Source organism: Heterodontus francisci, chromosome 1 (genome assembly GCF_036365525.1).
Source record: "Heterodontus francisci isolate sHetFra1 chromosome 1, sHetFra1.hap1, whole genome shotgun sequence".
Taxonomy (NCBI): Eukaryota; Metazoa; Chordata; class Chondrichthyes; order Heterodontiformes; family Heterodontidae; genus Heterodontus; species Heterodontus francisci.
Genome location: NC_090371.1, coordinates 216,585,703 through 216,606,905, shown reverse-complemented (window position 1 = coordinate 216,606,905; position 21,203 = coordinate 216,585,703). Strand labels below are relative to the sequence as shown.

Here is a 21,203-nt window from a genome sequence, read left to right as displayed (position 1 = left end):
AGGCAAATTTTCATTTTCTGTGCCCATGTATAAGAGCTAGGCAGGGCAGCAGTGCTATCACAAATTCAGACACAAGCTGCGCACAGTTTTCTGTCCATTAGAATGAGCAAATGGAAAACCTTGAGGAACTTGTGCCTAAATTTATGATAAGCGATCTTACTCTGCCGAGCTCCTAGGATCAGGTGGTGAAACAGGAAAGTCTGCTTCATCATCCAAAGCACATCACCATTGGCAACCAGGGTATCAAACACGCACTCACTGCTTTAATGGCAAAAAATAATCACATTAAGTCAAATGCAAAATACATCACAATGATGTATTTAATGACCGTGAATGTTTATTGCTCAGCTGTTCATGATTTTATTCTAACCTCTCTTAATTGTGGGCTGAGTTTTAGAATTAATAGATAAACATCAATGCAGACCAGTGTAAAGAACATTCAAGCAGAGTGTGAAAAATTGGTCCTCATTGCCTCTGTTCTCCAGGTAGAAAATGAGCGCAAAAAGCACCAATTTCGAGGTGCAATGTCCCATGGCTGATCTTCGCCTGTATTGCAAATGCTACCATATTGGTAAAGGGAACTTTCAAAACATCCCTTGCAGCAAGGCATGCTCTGTTCAGGGTTTTAAGTGTATGCTGCAGCCTACCCCACCACCGCCTCCCTTCCTATCCTCTCAGTAGCCCTTTTAACCTTTCCCCAATATGTACTGCTCTAGTTCCAGGTCGATAGCTCCCCATCCAATAGATATTGGACTAAAATTTCCACGAGAGTTCTCCTGATCGTTTGGCGCAACATCAGTGCAAATGGACTTTCGAAAAAAATAACAGAAAGCAGAAAATGACCAGCAGGGTCATTATTCCCATATGCAAAGCTGGTGATAAACAAAATATTTCATTTTCTAATCTGACCTTGAACATTCCACATAGTTCCATTCTACTGACAATCGAACAAAATGAAATAAATTACAAATGGCATAACCAAATATTCTGTTGCTTTTTTTTCAGAATCACCATTGCTGCGCATACTGTTCCATGGTGCTTACCTGGGCTGTGGTTTGTTTCTGCCTCACAGTTGTTTTGCTTCTCATTAATTTCCTTAGACAAATTCATGTTGACCACTGAAGTTTTATCGCAATTGGCCATATCTTCATTCACCTTCTTAACATCATTGCTGTCTTCTTTGTCTGCAAACAGAAAAATTTGAACAAAAGTAGTGACCAGAGCCTGGAGTTTCTGTTTCTGTGCTCTCTAGCCTGTGGTTTCTTGCCCCTCAAATGACGGGGTAGAAATGTTGAGCTGGCGAGTGCAGAAACAGAAGACCTTGGTCAAGATATCAAAAAAAAAAGACACAGGCCTGGAAATTCCTGATGACCCACTCTGCTGGCCTGGCTTAATTCCTGGTTGGCAACCCCTTCTGAAATCCCTGGGATGGGGTCATTTGCACATCCAATATAGCCTGCCAACACCTGCAAAGGTACAGTAGCAGTGCCCTCCCCAACCCAAGTCGGTACACTCTTTTAAGGCAGGGCAGAAGTCCTCCCGAGGCCCAACTGGCCAAAGGCAAATCATTTTGCTAATTCTTCAACTCTTATTGAATTTACTATCCTCTGGGATCCAGTGACTCATACCAGTATAGGATTGGGACCTTTAGGAGGCTTCAAAGGGATCCATTCCAGGACATAACTGTCGTGATTTCCACTGAGGCTTTTCAAGGATATAAAGGAAGGAATTCCAGGTGAAGCCCAAGAACCCCCAAACAGGCCTGCTTATTGTGAGTTGGAGGTGGGGGAGTGGAGGCGGGCGGGCAGTTTGTGAGAACATCACAAGATCTGCCCACAACACACCCCAGACCAAAATTTAAAGGGCTAATCAAAAATGGACAGGACCTCAGCAGAATCAGATTGTGGTTCGTTTTCCGACCACCACCCAGGTGGAAATCAGACTTACGTCCTCCCTATCGTGGGCATTTCAGGCCAGTCATTCAAGAGGCTAAAATCCTTTATTGCTAATTTCCTAAAAATAAAATGTTGAGTGCATCTCGCATTAGCTTTATAACTATTCTGAGTACAGTGCATTAACTTCAATTACACTACAATTATTCAGTGAAACCTAACATGTTAGGACTAGATTAGCTTTACTTTTTGAATGATGAAAATAACAAAGTAACAAAATTAAACAACTGTAATTGCTTTCATGCCTATGTTTGATGAGAGAATACTAAATCAGTCAATCATTTCCTTTTACATGGTCCAGTCTCCACTCAATATTGAACTGCAGGTGCAGCTTTCAGAATACAAGGTCACATTTCTTTACATATGAGCTGCATGTGGAACTTTTGTTTAACTCCGTGCCTGACTTCTACTTTGCTGATAACGGACACACCAGTTACTAAAAATCCTACAGAGCGTGACGGGCCCCCTTTTTTATTTTCAGCTATTTTTTCTTTTTTCTTTGTTTATTTTACTTCATTTTGTTTCATCATTCATTTTTTTACCATGTGCCTACCCACTGCTTTTTTTGTCATGTTTGTGCTTTGGGCCAGGTTGTTCTATTTCTTCTGTCAATTAACACCCTCTCTGCACTAACGCTTTGTCTTTCCGAACACAATTAACACACCATTTGCCTTTACTCCATGACCTTCTGGTCGGTTATTCTCTGTGACCTTGTCCTATCAACACCATCTCTTTTGTTATCTCTTGCCCCACCCCCGCTTTATTTGCTTAAAACCTATTACATTTCTAGCCTCTGCCAGTTCTGATGAAGTGTCACTGACCTGAAAAGTTAACTCTGCTTCTCTTTCCACAGATGCTGCCAGATCTGCTGAGTATTTCCAGCATTTCTTGTTTTTATTTCAGATTTCCAGCATCTGCAGTATTTTGCTTTTATAATACCTCTAAGTCTGCCAAATGATGCTTCACCTCCCGAAGGACGTGGATGAGCTTTCCGGACGTCGATGGTGGGCACTGAGGAAATGGCTTATTACCTGCACCAGATTCCACCCCCCCTCCCCCCCCTTTTACCCCCCTTCCACCCCCCCCACCCCGTCCCCTTCCCTGCTCCACCCTCTCAGCTCACCCCCTCACAACCCCGTCCCAGCCCGCCCCCCCCTCGCACCATCTTCACCCCGCACCCCCTTCCCCTGCACCCCCCCCCCACCCCCTCCCTCTACCCCTCCCCCTTGCATCCCCTCCTCCCACCGGCACCATCCTACACCTGTGTAGGGGCCCCAACAACCCCACTGCCTTGTGGGCGTCTCGGGAGAGACCAAGGCTAAGGGAGTAAACCCTAACAGAAAATCCGGAGCGGAACCCCGTAGGCGGTCATGTGTCACCTTTGGCATGTTTCCGGCAGTTCCTGCAGCCATACTGGTGCCAAACGTCGTTTCCTGCACTCCTTTGGACCCCACCAGAAAGGCCGAGAGGGGGGTTTTGACGACTGGGCAATTCTCAACCTCCATAAATTTGCCCAGGCATGCGCCATGGAGAGGTCACTCCATAGTTGCCTCACAGCGACTAAAACAACACGGAAGGCAGCAGTTACGGGTTATAAGTCCAGATAAATTGGCGTAGAAACTGGGCGCCACGGGTTGCCTTTGTCGGTGGGAGAGGTCATTGCACCTCACTGGACAGCTACCGCCCGCCTCAAACCGGGCAGCCCCCGGTCAATAAGGTTCTGTCCCGCCACAGTCTGCCTGCTTCAATGGGTGCTTGGAGCTCAGGGTCATTGCCCGAAAGGTGGACTGATACACCGCACCAAACAACATGAAAAAAGGAAAGAAGGTACCAGCCCTTCGTTTTGCAAGCTGGAACGTCAGAACTATGTGTCCTGGCCTGTCGGAAGACCTTACACAAATCAACGATTCTCGGAAGACCGCCATCATTAACAACGAGCTCAGTAGATTCAATGTGGACATTGCAGCACTTCAGGAGACTCGCCTCCCCGCGAGTGGCTCTCTAGCAGAGCAAGACTACACCTTCTTCTGGCAGGGCAGGGATCCTGAAGAACCAAGACAGCATGGAGTGGGCTTCGCCATCAGAAACTCCTTGCTCAGCATGATAGAGCCTCCCTCAAATGGCTCGGAACGCATACTGTCCATCCGACTGCTCACCACCTCTGGTCCAGTACACCTACTCAGCATCTATGCTCCAACACTCTGCTCCGCACCTGAAGCTAAAGACCAGTTCTATGAACAACTCCATAACATCATTAGCAGCATCCCCAACACCGAACACCTATTCCTGCTGGGGGACTTTAATGCCAGGGTTGGGGCCGACCATGACTCATGGCCCTCCTGCCTTGGGCGCTATGGCGTTGGAAGGATGAATGAGAACGGGCAGAGACTGCTTGAGTTGTGTACCTATCATAACCTCTGCATCACCAACTCGTTCTTTCACACTAAACCCTGTCACCAGGTTTCATGGAGGCACCCAAGATCACGTCGTTGGCACCAGCTAGACCTCATTGTCACAAGGCGAGCCGCCTTAAACAGTGTTCAAATCACACGCAGCTTCCACAGTGCGGACTGCGACACCGACCACTCCCTGGTGTGCAGCAAGGTTAGACTCAGACCAAAGAAGTTGCATCATTCCAAGCAGAAGGGCCATCCGCGCATCAACACGAGCAGAATTTCTCACCCACAGCTGTTACAAAAATTTCTAAATTCACTTGTAACAGCCCTTCAAAACACTCCCACAGGGGATGCTGAGACCAAGTGGGCCCACATCAGAGACGCCATCTATGAGTCAGCTTTGACCACCTATGGCAAAAGTGCGAAGAGAAATGCAGACTGGTTTCAATCTCATAATGAAGAGCTGGAACCTGTCATAGCCGCTAAGCGCATTGCACTTTTGAACTACAAGAAAGCCCCCAGCGATTTAACATCCGCAGCACTTAAAGCAGCCAGAAGTACTGCACAAAGAACAGCTAGGCGTTGCGCAAACGACTACTGGCAACACCTATGCAGTCATATTCAGCTGGCCTCAGACACCGGAAACATCAGAGGAATGTATGATGGCATGAAGAGAGCTCTTGGGCCAACCATCAAGAAGATCACCCCCCTCAAATCTAAATCGGGGGACATAATCACTGACCAACGCAAACAGATGGACCGCTGGGTTGAGCACTACCTAGAACTGTACTCCAGGGAGAATGCTGTCACTGAGACTGCCCTCAATGCAGCCCAGCCTCTACCAGTCATGGATGAGCTGGACATACAGCCAACCAAATCGGAACTCAGTGATGCCATTGATTCCCTAGCCAGCGGAAAAGCCCCTGGGAAGGACAGCATTACCCCTGAAATAATCAAGAGTGCCAAGCCTGCTATACTCTCAGCACTACATGAACTGCTATGCCTGTGCTGGGACGAGGGAGCAGTACCCCAGGACATGCGCGATGCCAACATCATCACCCTCTATAAAAACAAAGGTGACCGCGGTGACTGCAACAACTACCGTGGAATCTCCCTGCTCAGCATAGTGGGGAAAGTCTTTGCTCGAGTCGCTCTGAACAGGCTCCAGAAGCTGGCCGAGCGCGTCTACCCTGAGGCACAGTGTGGCTTTCGTGCAGAGAGATCGACTATTGACATGCTGTTCTCCCTTCGTCAGATACAGGAGAAATGCCGTGAACAACAGATGCCCCTCTACATTGCTTTCATTGATCTCACCAAAGCCTTTGACCTCGTCAGCAGACGTGGTCTCTTCAGACTACTAGAAAAGATCGGATGTCCACCAAAGCTACTAAGTATCATCACCTCATTCCATGACAATATGAAAGGCACAATTCAACATGGTGGCTCCTCATCAGAGCCCTTTCCTATCCTGAGTGGTGTGAAACAGGGCTGTGTTCTCGCACCCACACTTTTTGGGATTTTCTTCTCCCTGCTGCTTTCACATGCGTTCAAATCCTCTGAAGAAGGAATTTTCCTCCACACAAGATCAGGGGGCAGGTTGTTCAACCTTGCCCGTCTAAGAGCGAAGTCCAAAGTACGGAAAGTCCTCATCAGAGAACTCCTCTTTGCTGACGATGCTGCTTTAACATCTCACACTGAAGAATGCCTGCAGAGTCTCATCGACAGGTTTGCGTCTGCCTGCAATGAATTTGGCCTAACCATCAGCCTCAAGAAAACGAACATCATGGGGCAGGATGTCAGAAATGCTCCATCCATCAATATTGGCGACCACGCTCTGGAAGTGGTTCAAGAGTTCACCTACCTAGGCTCAACTATCACCAGTAACCTGTCTCTAGATGCAGAAATCAACAAGCGCATGGGAAAGGCTTCCACTGCTATGTCCAGACTGGCCAAGAGAGTGTGGGAAAATGGCGCACTGACACGGAACACAAAAGTCCGAGTGTATCAGGCCTGTGTCCTCAGTACCTTGCTCTACGGCAGCGAGGCCTGGACAACGTATGCCAGCCAAGAGCGACGTCTCAATTCATTCCATCTTCGCTGCCTTCGGAGAATACTTGGCATCAGGTGGCAGGACTATATCTCCAACACAGAAGTCCTTGAAGCGGCCAACACCCCCAGCTTATACACACTACTGAGTCAGCGGCGCTTGAGATGGCTTGGCCATGTGAGCCGCATGGAAGATGGCAGGATCCCCAAAGACACATTGTACAGCGAGCTCGCCACTGGTATCAGACCCACCGGCCGTCCATGTCTCCGTTATAAAGACGTCTGCAAACGCGACATGAAATCGTGTGACATTGATCACAAGTCGTGGGAGTCAGTTGCCAGCATTCGCCAGAGCTGGCGGGCAGCCATAAAGACAGGGCTAAATTGTGGCGAGTTGAAGAGACTTAGTAGTTGGCAGGAAAAAAGACAGAGGCGCAAGGGGAGAGCCAACTGTGCAACAGCCCCAACAAACAAATTTCTCTGCAGCACCTGTGGAAGAGCCTGTCACTCCAGAATTGGCCTTTATAGCCACTCCAGGCGCTGCTTCACAAACCACTGACCACCTCCAGGCGCGTATCCATTGTCTCTCGAGATAAGGAGGCCCAAAAGAAAGAAAGAATACTAAAAATCCTACGCCTGGTATTTCCGCTGGATTTCCTCCAGTTGTTCACTGTAACTTTGGTGAAAGACAAGAGAGAATCCCAGGGAAACAGCATAATTGGTTGCTCGTATAATTTCTCTGAGGTTTTTATGTTGGGAGAATGGGGAACACCATGGAAACTTAACTCAGTATTAATCTAAATAACCTTCACTGCACTCTTAATTCCCCTTAGAATACTGCTTCAGAACTGCTAAGTTCACTGATCTGAATATTCACATTAAGTTGGAAATCTTGCTCAGAGATACAGAAAATGGGAAACATTCAGCACTATTGGTTTAGGGGTCTCTTCTGAGGCTAATGTTAAAACCCGAGAATGGTTGAATAAATGGAAAAAAGTTAAAATTGTTTGAGAAATAAAACCCATGTTTAGTCACCAGTTCAAATAACTGATGACACGTTAAATGTAAAGGAAAATCAGGCATGTGCACTTTCCTGCCTGATTTACTGATATTCACTGAAGAAAATCACTCTGATTAATTCTAACATTGTGGTATGTTAAGTGGCATTAAGTACAGAAACTGAAATAAAGTATAATGAAATAATGCTATATGCAGAGCAATCTTGGAGATCCTTTATCTAGTCAACCAGTTGAATCAAATAATGAATTTGACTATGTTTTTCAGCAGGCCTATTAGTTACTATTTTTTTTGGAGGAGATAGTATAACACAGGGTGGCAATCAAAAGAGTTGTCCCATGGAACTGACCTTGGTGGTCATTAGATAAAGCTTGGATAAATTGTACTTGGGTACCAAGAGATGACATGTGTAAACTAATGCATGCTTTGACAATTCTGGCTGAACATTACACTTAAATATCTGTGTACAAGGGAAACAGTTCCAGAGAACTGCATTTTCTATTAATGAGTTCCACAGGTAAAAGGGTTATGCACTTTTGAATCAATACGGAATATTGAGCTGCAACTGCAGCAGCACTGGTGCTAATGATGAAAGTGTGGAACCCTTGTAATGCCACTCCAGTCATATCTTGTGTCGGGATCCTGCAACCTTTTACAGCAATTTGCATTCATGTGGTGACTTTAATGGGGAAAAATGTCCCAAGGCACTTTATAGAAGCGTAATCGGACAAAAATGGATGGCGAGCCAAAGAAGAAGATATAATGGGTGCCCAAATGCTTGGTCGAAGAGATGCGTTTTAGGGAGAGTATTACAGCCTAGCTACAAATAGCAGCATGTACATTATTGAGAATGGTGTTCAACATGATTATGTCGCTCTCATCAAGAATCTAGGCTATTTGGCTCTGGTCTGAACTGACTCCTGGTCAAGATGTGGATTTTGATTGGTGAGAGGCTCAAAATTGCTAATTAAAATTAAATGTACCTGCTTACAAAAAGAATACCAATAGATAAAGAGGACTTTAGAAAAGCAGGAATGGATAGCCAAGTTCATCACTTAAAATATTTGGCATTTAATAAATTAACTAACTTCTTCGCTTCTATAAAACAAGCCTTTCTTTTCGCCACACTTGCCCCACCCCCTCCCTGTCCTCACACCCCTGTCTGCCCCCACAAAGCCCTGACTTAGACTCCAGGTATTGGGATCAGTGCCTATGTAATACAATGTATTTGTTCACTAATCCTCACACATCCTCATCATGTTTACTGTCCACAGGTAATCTGGGGTCTGAAGTGCAGTTATAACATTTAGCTGCTAAAATCGAGATGTGTATAATCTGGCCCGTTCCTTTATGGTCACTGCATCGGGTTCTCCTTGTGGGGAGGTAGTTTAAATAGGCACTGCCTGAAGTAAATAAGAGGTTAATTATCCAGAGAAGATTGGCAGCTACTTTCAAATCTTCAGCTCCTACCCTTAGGGAGAGACCACATTTTCAAGGTCAGCAAATCCTGCAGGAAATCTAACTTTTGTATACATTTGAAACTTTGTATTGTAATGTCTAAAATATGGCAGATCTGTGCTAGAAACAAACCTTTGAAAGACTGATAATTACATATGTCGATATACCTGGAATTGCTTCGAAGCCGCCTGGGATAATCGGATTACTCAAGGGAATGTCAGCATCTTCAGCAGTTTTGTGGAAGAGGTCAAAGGAATACCTCTGTAAAAGTGTAAAGTAACACACTGCTGTTACTAACAATTTTACAATTAGCTCATATAAATACAGACAGGAATAAGACAATGCCATTGTCAGCTATTTGCACCATTTCCCCCAAGGATCCTGCCGGTCTCGCAATGAAGTTACAGCAGTGTTATGTCTAAATAAAAACGCACATTGATGGGAATAACTAACTGTTTTTACTTCCAGACCATTAAGAATGTTCCTGTTAAAGCATAACAAAAGAAATACAAGGGAAGTGTAATTGCTACAATGTGTTTAATCCCATCAGGGGGCCATTTAGAGTTCAGTTAACAGTTATCAAGTACCATACATATCAGATAAGAGTTCAGGTGAACCCCTATGGAAATTCAGGGCTGAGATATATCAGATCTGTGCATTTGTAAATGTGCAGCGTGCTGTGCTATGTTTGGTGTATTTATGTGGGTACAATGAGAACTCATAAGTTTGTGTTTATAGAAACATAAACTGATACAGCACAGGAGGCCATTTGGCCCATGTGATGGCTCATTGAAAGAGCTAAGCAATTAGTCCCATGCCCCTGCTCTTTCCCCACAGCCATGTATTTATCCAATTATTTTTTGCAAGTTATTATTGAACCTGCTCCCACCACCATTCCAGACCATAACAACTCGTTTCTTAAAAAAATGTTTTTCTCATGTCGCCTTTGGTTCTTTTGCCAGTTGCCTTAAATCTGTGATCTCTGGTTACTGATCCTTCTCCGGCCACTAGAAACAGTTTCTCCTTACTTACTCTATCAAAACCCTTCATGATTGTGAACACTTCTATCAAATCTCCCCTTAACTTTCTCTGCTGTAAGGAAAATAACCCAGTTTCTCTAGTCTCTCCAGGTAACTGAAGTGCTTCAAGTTCTTCATCCCTGGTACCATTCCAGTAAATCATTTCTGCATCCTCTCTAATGCCTTGACCTTTCTCTGATTAGCTACAATACTCCAGCTGGGGCTTAACCAGTGTTTTATAAACGTTTAGCATAACTTCCTTGCTTTTGTATCCTATGCCTCAATTTATAAAATCAAGAATCCTTTGTGTTTTTTTAACAGCCTTCTCAATTTGTCCTGCCACCTTCAAAGATCTATGTGCATGCAGCCCCAGGTCTCCTGTTCCTGTACCCCCTTCAAAATTGTACTATTTAACATATATTGCCTCTCTGCATTCTTTCTACCAAAAAGAATCACTTCACACTTCTTTGAGTTAAATTTCACCTGCCATGTGTCTGCCCATTTTGTCAATCCTGAAATCAAGTCAGACAATTTATATGTCAAAAACAGCAGTAGCCTCAACACTGATCCCAGGGACACCATGTAAAATTCACACCAGTCTGAAAAACAATCGTTCACCACTAATCTCTGTTTTCTGTCCCTTAGCCAGTTTCTTATCTGCGCAGCACTACCCCTTTAATCCCATTGGGCTTCAATTTTGCTAACTTCAATTATGTGGTACTTTTCAATCACCTTTAGAAAGCCTATATGCACAACATCAACCACACTACCCTCATGTTACTTCATCAAAGAACTAAATCAAGATAGTCAAACAAGATTTGGTTTAATAATCTGTGCTGGTTTTCATTTATTTCCCCATATTTTTCAAGCACCAATTAATTTTGCCCTGGATTATTGTAATTCAAAGTTTCCCACCACTGACATTAGTTTGGCAGACCTTTAGTTGCCAGATTTGTCCTTCTCCTTGGGATGTTTTACTACGTTAAAGGTGCTATATGAATACCAGTTGTTGTTGTAGTATCAGGTAACTTCTACTTTTAACCTCTTAAGTACCTAATTTTTATCTATTTTTATCTTATGTAATTTTACTACTGCCTCCTCCTTTTCTGTGACATTGGCAGAATCTTCTTTAATGAAGACAAATACAAAGTACTCATTTGGTATCTCAGCCATGCCCTCTGCTTCCACAAAAAGATCTCCTTTTTGGTCTCTATTCAGCCCCGCCTTTCTTTGGATTACCGTTTTACTGTCTATATGTTTACATGTGTTAATGGAGAACCTTATGTGGTATGGGTATGTAGTGTGTGTGATTATATGCAGTACATGTCAGCTTTCACCTCTGAGTCTGAAGGTTTTGGGCCCAAGTTGCAGTCCACCACATAATCTAGATTGACAGCTCAGTGCAATACTGGGGATGAGCAGCACTGTTGAAGGTGCTGACTTCAGATAGGTTGTAAAATAAAGGCCCTGTTTGCCCTCTTAGGTTGAAGCAATGGACCCCTGGCACTGTTTGAAAAAGAACAGGGGAGCTCTGCCTACTGTCCTGGCCAATATTTATCTATCAACCAACATCACAGATTATTTGGTTGTTTATCTCATTGTTTTTTTGTGTGCAAATCTGCCAAGTTTCCCAACATTATAATAGTGACCGCACTTCAAAACTACTCTGGGATGTCCCGAGATCATGAATGGTGTTATACAAATGCAATTTATTTCTTTTACATTGAGCGTCTGAATTTCAGAGAATTATAATTTCAATGCCAGTCAAAACAAATTATACATTTTCAGCATTTATTCCCTTCAATTTCATCAGAAAATATGAACAGATTTAAAGAAGTCTGAATCTAAATCTGAATTGTCATTTATTTTTCGTTCACTTTTCTTACTGTGAGGCCCACATTGGTGCTCAAAGGCACTGTGATATCTGTGGTGAAACGTTATAACTACAGTTACCTGAGCTGGCCACTATAGGTCACACGTGATTTAAGCAGATCTGAGTGGGAGCACTGAATCATAACATTTACCTCCTCAACTGATTCCACTGCAGAACTCACCCTTGAACTTTCAGTTTAAGGCATCTTATTATAACAGTCAAAGCAAATTACTTCTCCCATTTATATTTTTTCCTCTCTTTTAGCTACTCCAGCACCATAATTATCACCCTGCTGTGATGGGAAGGGTGGTTGGCAGATAACCTGCTCCCAGCCCTTTGCCAACCCTGCTGTTGAACCAGATGTGAGTAGAGGGGGGACAGTGACCTTGGATGACTTATTTCTTGATGTTCCTTCTTTCGTTAAAGGGAAGTCTGGTATCCCGTTACACATCCTCCTCTAGGATGTGGTTGGCAAGACCACATTTTGCCATCGTGACTACAAAAGATGAAAATTCAAGGGAAATTGCTCATTTAGCAGGAAAAGGATATGGCATCATTAATTCGGCCCCAGAAATGGTTTATCATGATACTGATGATCACATTCATACCTCGCATAGACTAAAACTGTGAGAGCTTCCACAAAATCAATATTAAGGAAGTACAAAAGTTCACATTTTACATTCCCATTTATTATGCTGTTATTCCTTTAAATACTTTTGCCCTTTTTTTCCAAAATATGCAGAAATATTATCTTCACATCCACAACAGCAAGCTACTGTTCCACTTGCTGTTTTAAAATGAATACCATTATCGAGGAAGTACTGTTCGGGTCTGATGCTGCAATATTTAAATCCACATCACAGTGGCTGTATTAGTGCAACAGCAGTAATAGCAGTGCAGAACGTAAATATCGAGCCAGGCAGAGTTTCTACCATTTATGCCGTTTCTCCAGGGATTCTGCTGATTTTTCGGCAAAGTTATGGGGGAATTGAAGTGTGATCTTCGTGTTAATATTACAGAAATACAGCTCTTCCTATTGACCACCACCAAGAATGAACTGGCCAAAGAGACTAGTTTGATTTCCCAGTCTGTGTTGAGATGGCTAATCTTACCCGGGCAGAAGTCGCGATGCCCTGGTGCAGGGATAGGGATTTTCAGCCCTAGATTGCTGCATCTTCTGATGACTTCTTCCTGCCCTCCTTGCTGGAAGTGCAGGTGTGGATATCAGGTTTGAGCTCAATTGGGTTCAGCTGCGTTGCCCCTTCTGGTTAACCAGGCAACACATGACTTCTTGGACCAGGTGCCAGAGGCCATCATGTTCTATTTGCCCCTTGTTATCCCCCCCATACCGGCCATTATTCTCACATCCGCATGAATACAATAAGGAACATGGTCCAATTAATTATACAACATAATGCCCTTAATTATAATCATTGTAGAGTTGTGCTTCATTGAAGAATACCCTTTCAATACACTAAAATTACTATTTTGCATAGTAATTATACTTACATGTCTCCTTCTGCGCAGGTAACATATCAGCAGGATGAGAATTAAAATCAAAATAGTGATCACGATGCAAAATATTGTGACACCTCCTAAAACAAGAGAAAAACAAAGGGATTAAGGACAAATCAAATACCATGGACACAGGCCTCAGCATAACATTGCACACAATTCAGTACAACCTGGTAAAGTCGCAATTTTATCCACAGAAACAGATAGGATGGCTGATGTGGGAACTGGAACAATGGCGCAGTAAACGGTATTCATCTGAGATTGAGCGTAATGCTTTTCACCTCATTTATAGTAACAAACGGAAGTCAAGTTACACCATAAGAAACTGGATGATTTAGATGTCCCCTGGCATCACAAACACTGCAACAACCAAGAACAAAAATCGAAGCAAATGTTTTGCGGTATCGGGGCAGATGAAGCAGCATTAAAAAAATGAAGGTTAGGCGAATAAAGAAAACGATCCTAGCACTCAAAAAGGCATACGGCATGCTTGCCCTCATTGGTCGGGGCATAGAGTATATAAATTGGCAAGTCATGCTGCAGCTGGACAGAACCTTAGTTAGGCCACACTTGGAATATTGCGTACAATTCTGGTCGCCACACTACCAGAAGGATGTGGAGGCTTTGGAGAGGGTACAGAAGAGGTTTACCAGGATGTTGCCTGGTCTGGAGGGTATTAGCTATGAGCAGAGGTTGGATAAACTCAGATTGTTTTCACTGGAACGACGGAGGTGGAGGGGCGACATGATAGAGGTTTACAAAGTTATGAGTGTCATGGGCAGAGTGGATAGTCAGAAGCTTTTTCCCAGGGTGGAAGAGTCAGTTACTAGGGGACATAGGTTTAAAGTGCAAGGGGCAAAGTTTAGAGGGGATGTGTGAGGCAAGTTCTTTACACAGAGGGCGGTGAGTGCCTGGAACTTGCTGCCGGGGGAGGTGGTGGAAGCAGGTACGATAGTGATGTTTAAGAGGCATCTTGACAAATACATGAATAGGATGGGAATAGAGGGATACGAACCCCAGAAGTGCAGACAGGCATCAAGATCGGCGCAGGCTTGGAGGCCGAATGGCCTGTTCCTGTACTGTACTGTTCTTTGTTCTTTGATTGCTGGGATTATGGAAATGTCGTGTCAGGGAAAGCAACTGCTCAGGGTTTAATTCTGTGGTGGTCTTTTTCTGATTTCATGATGATTTCTCTATATTACTACTAGAAACAGTGAAGCTGGTGGAGGTAAAGTGTGTGTTGCATTATTCCTTTCTAATGGTGTAAACAACACCCTTTATGCTCAAACACATGGTTGTCCTTCATGGATAATTCCAGGCAGGATATTGAATTGTTCCAAACAAAGCTAAACCCTGTTCACACTTAATGTCCACACAGACTGACTTTTCTCCAGCCCATACCCAGAAGAAGTAAGGTCAGTCATAGTATCTCCTGCCATTGCCCCCGTTGATATCAGCTGACTCCAACAGTGCAGTGGTGGGGAGGGTATCAGGGTATATGGAGTATCCCCACTCATCATTTTTGAAGGCAACAGTATGTCCATTTTTGGCAATGTGGGTATATTGAGCAAAACCCATTTTTATATTTTTAGAGTTTGAGAATATCCAGAAGAATAAGTTGGTAAATCATAGAAGGTCAAGGCAGCCATGTTCAGATAAAGATCATTTGTGTTCTGTCAGTTGCTGTAATCAAGCTATTTTCTATGCTATACCATTGTATTATTGATGCTTTATTTTGAGACAAAAGCCTAGAAATTACTTCTATTGATACTAATAGCTGACCAGTTAATGATAGATTTTCAACTTTACCGCCTCGGTTTAAATCTAGCATTGGATTAGTGCCTGAAATAGAAACCACACAATTTTCATTGACTTCAGTGGAAAGGAAAATTGGGCAGTTCCTACAATGGGTAGTAAGGTTCTTAACCCTCCCAGATTGAACTGGAGTCTCCACGAATGCTAGATCAATCTCCCAGCATGGCTGCAAGCAACCTGGGAGAAAATAGATAATGGCAGTTTGCAGTTCAGATGTTGCACCAGTTGTTGCCATGGCGATAACTGAACCTCTGGGCATTCTCTCAGAATTCCCCATGGAGCCTATCCCCGAAGATAGCGACTTGAGAAGTTAGAGGATGAAAATTGACATTCTGCAGAGTTTCTCAGGGGCTGACCATCATCTGTGAGTGTCCATATGAAACACAGAGTTGGAGCACAGCAGATCAAGTCTTTCCCACTGGAAGAGGTTTACTATGAGCAAAAATTGTGCCAAGGTAGTTTAGTAGCACTGTTTTAGAAATGCATTATTCATTATAGTAACTTCTGAGATGATTTTGAGCTAATTTTTTTATAGACTGTCTCCTCAAATACCTCAGCTTGATTTTCTCTCGCCAGTTCCAAAACCTGTTTCTTTAACCATGCCTGGGGTCTTTTGCCTGAACTCTGCTACTTGTGCTGATTTGCTTTATTATTAATGCAGCATGTTAATGTCCTGTAGGCCTATTTTACTACACATTTGTGGTAATGGAGGGAGAGGGATGTGAGGGTGCGGAGGAGCCCTGAATGTTGTTGGTTCTCATGGTCCCAAGAATGCTTAGTCCTGCTCTGAACTCGTGGAGCCTCAGTCTTACTTGACGCTAAGTTCTTGCTTGTGGGAATTCCGAACGAAGCCCTTCATACATGGGAATGGACCCCTCCCCTCCCCCCGCCCTCCCTCAGGGAAATTGCTTCAGATTGTGGTGGTCTCTAAAGTTGCTGAAAGCAACAAGAAACCTAATTAAGCACAGACTTAATAAGAAAGAAATCATCAACAAAGATACTTAATTACTGGGAACCCAACACCACCTGATCAGGTGTCACATAAGATGTTACATGATCAAACCTCCAGGAATATGTCCAATCAGAGCTGGAAGCCCTAACAGCCAGCCAATCTGAAATGCCAACTTTACCCGCAGATGGTAAGTTGAAAATCTACACCAATGTGTTTGCATTAAATTCCCTTGGTCACTATTTTAATACAGATATTTACCCATTTAAAATAGGTGATTTAAGTCCTGTACTAACGTAGTGGAGAGAGGAATATTGTATAAGCACTCTAAACGATTGTTCACTCTGCTCAGGGTGTGTCAGCGTAATGGACTAGTAATCCAGCAGTTTGAATTAGTAATCTAGATGAATGTGAATTCAAATCCCATCATGGCAGTTTGTGCATTTTAATTATAGCCAATTTTTTTTATTTCACTGTTTTAATGTAGGAAACTGAACAATCAACATTCATTGCATGATACAAACTTCCATTCGAGTTTCACTTGCCATTCATAAAATAGGTGCATAGAATTTTCTTAGTCCTTCCAACAACTGAGTTTAATTTTCTGTTCAGATTTTCATTCCGATAAACTAGCAGACCGTGAGTGCCATCTGCTGGTGAAGAGCAGGTCATCTGACATACTGCTGCGATTTTATGCCCAAACTTTTGCATTATCCAGAAATAATACTGAGCACAAAATTCAGAAAATAAATGAACAACAAAGCCTCAAAGAACTCAATCTACCGCGCTGTCAAAGTTCTCAAGCATCAACACCTCTTTTTTTGCTTACATGAGCAAACATGTCAGTATCTGAAAAATAATTCAGGTTTTTCCAAGTAGGTAACATTTGTTTTCCATTTGCACTGTAATGCCTGTCACTGCAGTATTGTTCCCAGCGTAGTTTTCTTCTTATTTTGATAGAGACTGGATAGACAGATAGGTAGATCATTACTTAAAGGAATCGTCTAGGCAGGGGTGTGATCTACATGGCAAACTGTCCAACCCCACACAGTTTGCAACAGAGGAGATTTTAACTACCAGGCCTCATCTGTATAGGCCACACCAGCCTCCCCTTCCCTTCAGGAAATATCACATGCTGGGTGTACAGGGCAGGAATTCAGGAGGCAGGCCAATGCTGCTGGAGGCACGAAGGAATGGTCCATTAAACATAGGTAAGTGCTGAGTCCTTTTGACCCTGCTGCTGTTTACCATCAGGTTGGCTTCAAGTTATGTTTAGTTTAGAGATACAGCACTGAAACAGGCCCTTCGGCCCACCGAGTCTGTGCCGACCATCAACCACCCATTTATACTAACCCTACACTAATTCCATATTCCTACCACATCCCCACCTGTCCCTATATTTCCCTACCACCTACCTATACTAGGGGCAATTGCTAATGGCCAATTTACCTATCAACCTGCAAGTCTTTGGCATGTGGGAGGAAACCGGAGCACCCGGAGGAAACCCACGCAGACACAGGGAGAATTTGCAAACTCCACACAGGCAGTACCCAGAATTGGTCACTGGAGCTGTGAGGCTGCGGTGCTACTGCGCCACTGTGCCGCCCATTATAATTACAGTTGGGCCACAATGACGTTATTGGAAACTGATTTGCATATTTAAAGACAGGTGTCCTCTTGCCTGCTCAAAGAGCAGTTAAAATAATAACCAAAGAAAAAGCCAGGTAAGAAAGGGTAAATCACTGCAGGAATTTCAACTGCCCACCCATCCAATTTCCACTAGGCGAGCAGGGTTAAAATCAACTCTTATCTCTTGGATTTTCTGGGTTTACTGCTAATCAAGTTAAGATGTTAAATCACTGCCCTCTGTGTGTGTTAGAGTCATAGAGTTATACAGCACAGAAACAGGCCCTTTGGCCCACTGTTGCTGTGTCGGCCATCAAGCCTATCTATTCTAATCCCATTTTCCAGCACTTGGCCCATAGCCTTGTGTGCTATGGCGTTTCAAGTGCTCATCTAAATACTTCTTAAATGTTGTGAGGGTTCCTGCCTCTACCACGCCTTTAGGCAGTGTTTTTGCTAGTTAACATTCATATTCTATTTTCCCTTTCTTTATCAGTTCCTTGGTCCTCCTTTGCTGTATTATAAAATCCTCCCAATGCTCAGGTTTACTACTGTTGGGTATATCACACAAAGGGCTGGATTTTGTTGTCCTGCCGCCACTCTCAGTAGCATTCGCAGAAAATGGCAGCCGGCACCCACAGGACCCGCGCTGCAGCACTGCTGCAATACTGAGGCGGGCAGCCACTTTACATAATGACGGAGGCCGGCCCCCACAATCACATGGCGGGAGCGGCATTCACACTGTCACCGATAGGGAAGCAGGTGCTGGCGCCATTTTTAAAAGGCTGCCATTCCTGCAGACAGTTCAACAAAGTGCAGAGTTCACCCCTTCTCACCCCCGCCCACCCATCAGAGTGCAGGGTTCACCCCTACCCCCCACCCATTAGAGTGCAGGGTTCACCCCTACCCCCCACCCATCAGAGTGCAGGGTTCACCCCTACCCCCCACCCCTCAGAGTGTAGAGTTCACCCCTACCCCCCACCCATCAGAGTGCAGGGTTCACCCCTACCCCCCACCCATTCGAGTGCAGGGTTCACCCCTACCCCCCACCCATCAGAGTGCAGAGTTCACCCCTTCCCCCCACCCATCAGAGTGCAGAATTCACCCCTTCCCCCTCACCCATGAGAGTGCAGAATTCACTCCTTCCCTCTCACCCATCAGAGTGCAGGGTTCACCCCTACGCCCCACCCATTCGAGTGCAGGGTTCACCCCTACCCCTCACCCATAAGAGTGTAGAGTTCACCCCTACCCCCCACCCATCAGAATGCAGGGTTCACCCCTTCCCCCTCACCCATGAGAGTGCAGAATTCACCCCTTCCTCCTCACCCATGAGAGTGCAGAGTTCACCCCTTCCCCCCCCCACCCCACCCATCAGAGTACAGAGTTCACCCCTTCCCCCCTACCCATCAGAGTACAGAGTTCACCCCTTCCCCCCCACCCATCAGAGTGCAGAGTTCACCCCTTCCCCCCACCCATCAGAGTGCAGAGTTCTACCCTTTCCCCCACCCATCAGAGTGCAGAGTTCAACCTTCCCCCCACCCATCAGAGTGCAGAGTTCAACCCTTCCCCCCACCCATCAGAGTGCAGAGTTCAACCCTTGCCCCCACCCATCAGAGTGCAGAGTTCACCCCTTCCCCCACCCATCAGAGTGCAGAGTTCACCCCTTCCCCCCCACCCATCAGAGTGCAGAGTTCACCCCTTCTCCACCCACCACCCATCAGAGTGCAGAGTTCACCCCTTCCCCCCCATCCATCAGAGTGCAGAGTTCGCCCCTTCTCCATCTTGGTGGCGTCAGCTTTTCCTGGACGGGCAAGTGGAGGCGCATGAGTGCTGCATGTCGCACTGAGGATCAGGAACTGAAGGTAAGATCGCTGCAGTTTATATTTTAATTCATGCCTCTGTGTTATTGAAATATGCTAAGCCAGGTCCCGTCACAGAGGGGCGTAGGGGCCGCCATGGAGCTTCCCTGGCGCCAGGAAGATCGGGCCCGACAATCCTGGCATCGGGTTCCGTGCAGCAGGTGCTGCTGCTCCGATTTTCTGCCCCCCACCTTCCCCCCGGCCCCCCACCAACCACAGAACTCGATCTCGGGCTGGGAACAAAATCCAGCCCAATAACTGTGAGGAGTGTCAATTACATACAGAAATGTAACATCCCAAATTAAATCCCTACATTTCACATAGAACAGAAGGGTAAGTACAATCTTCCTGGAATCATAGAATGATACAGCACAGATGCAGGCCCTTCAGACCATTATGCCTGTGCTGGCTTTTTGGTAGAGCTATCAAATTAATTCCAGTCCCCTGTTCTTTCTCCATAGCCCTGGAAATTTATTTCCTTCAAGTATCTGAATGTTACGATTGAATCTGCTTCCATCACCCTTTCAACCCTTCTCCAAAGCCTTGATATCCTTCCTTAAGTGTGATGCCCAGACTTTAAAATAATACTCTAGCTTAGGCCTAGGCAGTGTTTTATAAAGGTTTAGAATAATTTCCTTGCTTTTGTATTCTATGCCTCTATTAATAAAGCCATGGATCCCATATGCCTTTTTATACATAAACCCACAGGTTTCTCTTTTCCTGCACCCCCTTTAAAATTGCACCATATACTTCATATTGTCTATCCTCATTCCTCCTGCCAAACAGGAGGAGGGGAAGAAACACAGTTTCTTGTGTTTGGAGACGGAAAGAAACACAGTCAACTAAATACAAAAAGGTGTCACTTCTGCAAGTGCTAAAGAACAACACATTTTGAGGGACTTTCCATTGTTACTCTGCGGCACCTGATTTTTAATTGTCACTTTGAAAGAGTAATGATGACAGCAACAAGTTCATTTCTTCAGCAGGACAGAGCTGCAGTCAAATGTGTTCAGTATTTGGAAAGGGAGGGTGGGAGTAATTCTATTTTTATCTGGGGCTTAAACATCAAAACATTTAAACCACAGGCTTTCCCTTTTAGCAGTACAATGCAACCCAAGTTAGTCTCACAACATGTCGCCTGGACCATACAGGCATTTAAGAGTGAGAACCATCCCACCCACTCTTTAAGGAATTTGTTTTCTCTCTTGTCTCCTTTTATTGTTTACTTGCATCATCAGTAACCAAAAAATGAAAGAGATGACTTGTTCCTGCTCCATATGACCCTATTGAGCTTCAACTGTAGGAAACGATCACTATCAGTTGGTGCATTGTATAAATTGCATAAAATTATAAAAATAAGAATATCTTACATTTACATAGCGCTTTTCACAACCATCATACATCTCAAACAATGTTAAAGCCAATGAAGTACTTTTGTAGAATTACATGGAACTTACCACACAAAAACATGTAATTCTGCCCAGCTGGTCTATGCTGGTGTTTATGCTCCACACAAGCCACCTCCCACCCTATGTCATCTAACCCCATATACTTGGTAGACCCTGGTAATATCTTTGATAAATCAGATGGGAAGGATAACACCCATGCAATGATGCAACTCTAAGTCTTTCATGGTATTGCATAGAATCATAGAATGGTTGCAGCTCAGAAGGAGGCCATT

General features: G+C 44.4%; 1 protein-coding gene across 1 annotated transcript in view; it reads right to left on the bottom strand.

The window, feature by feature from the left end:
• si:dkey-27h10.2 (uncharacterized) overlaps window positions 1-21,203 on the bottom strand; it is a 313,284-nt gene that overhangs the window by 236,824 nt on the left and 55,257 nt on the right. The window contains exons 3-5 of the mRNA XM_068041603.1: window positions 13,271-13,356; window positions 9,037-9,130; window positions 1,044-1,184 (exon numbers count right to left, since the gene is read on the bottom strand). Coding sequence (XP_067897704.1) covers window positions 1,044-1,184; window positions 9,037-9,130; window positions 13,271-13,356 — 321 coding nt within the window. The remainder of the gene's footprint in view (window positions 1-1,043; window positions 1,185-9,036; window positions 9,131-13,270; window positions 13,357-21,203) is intronic.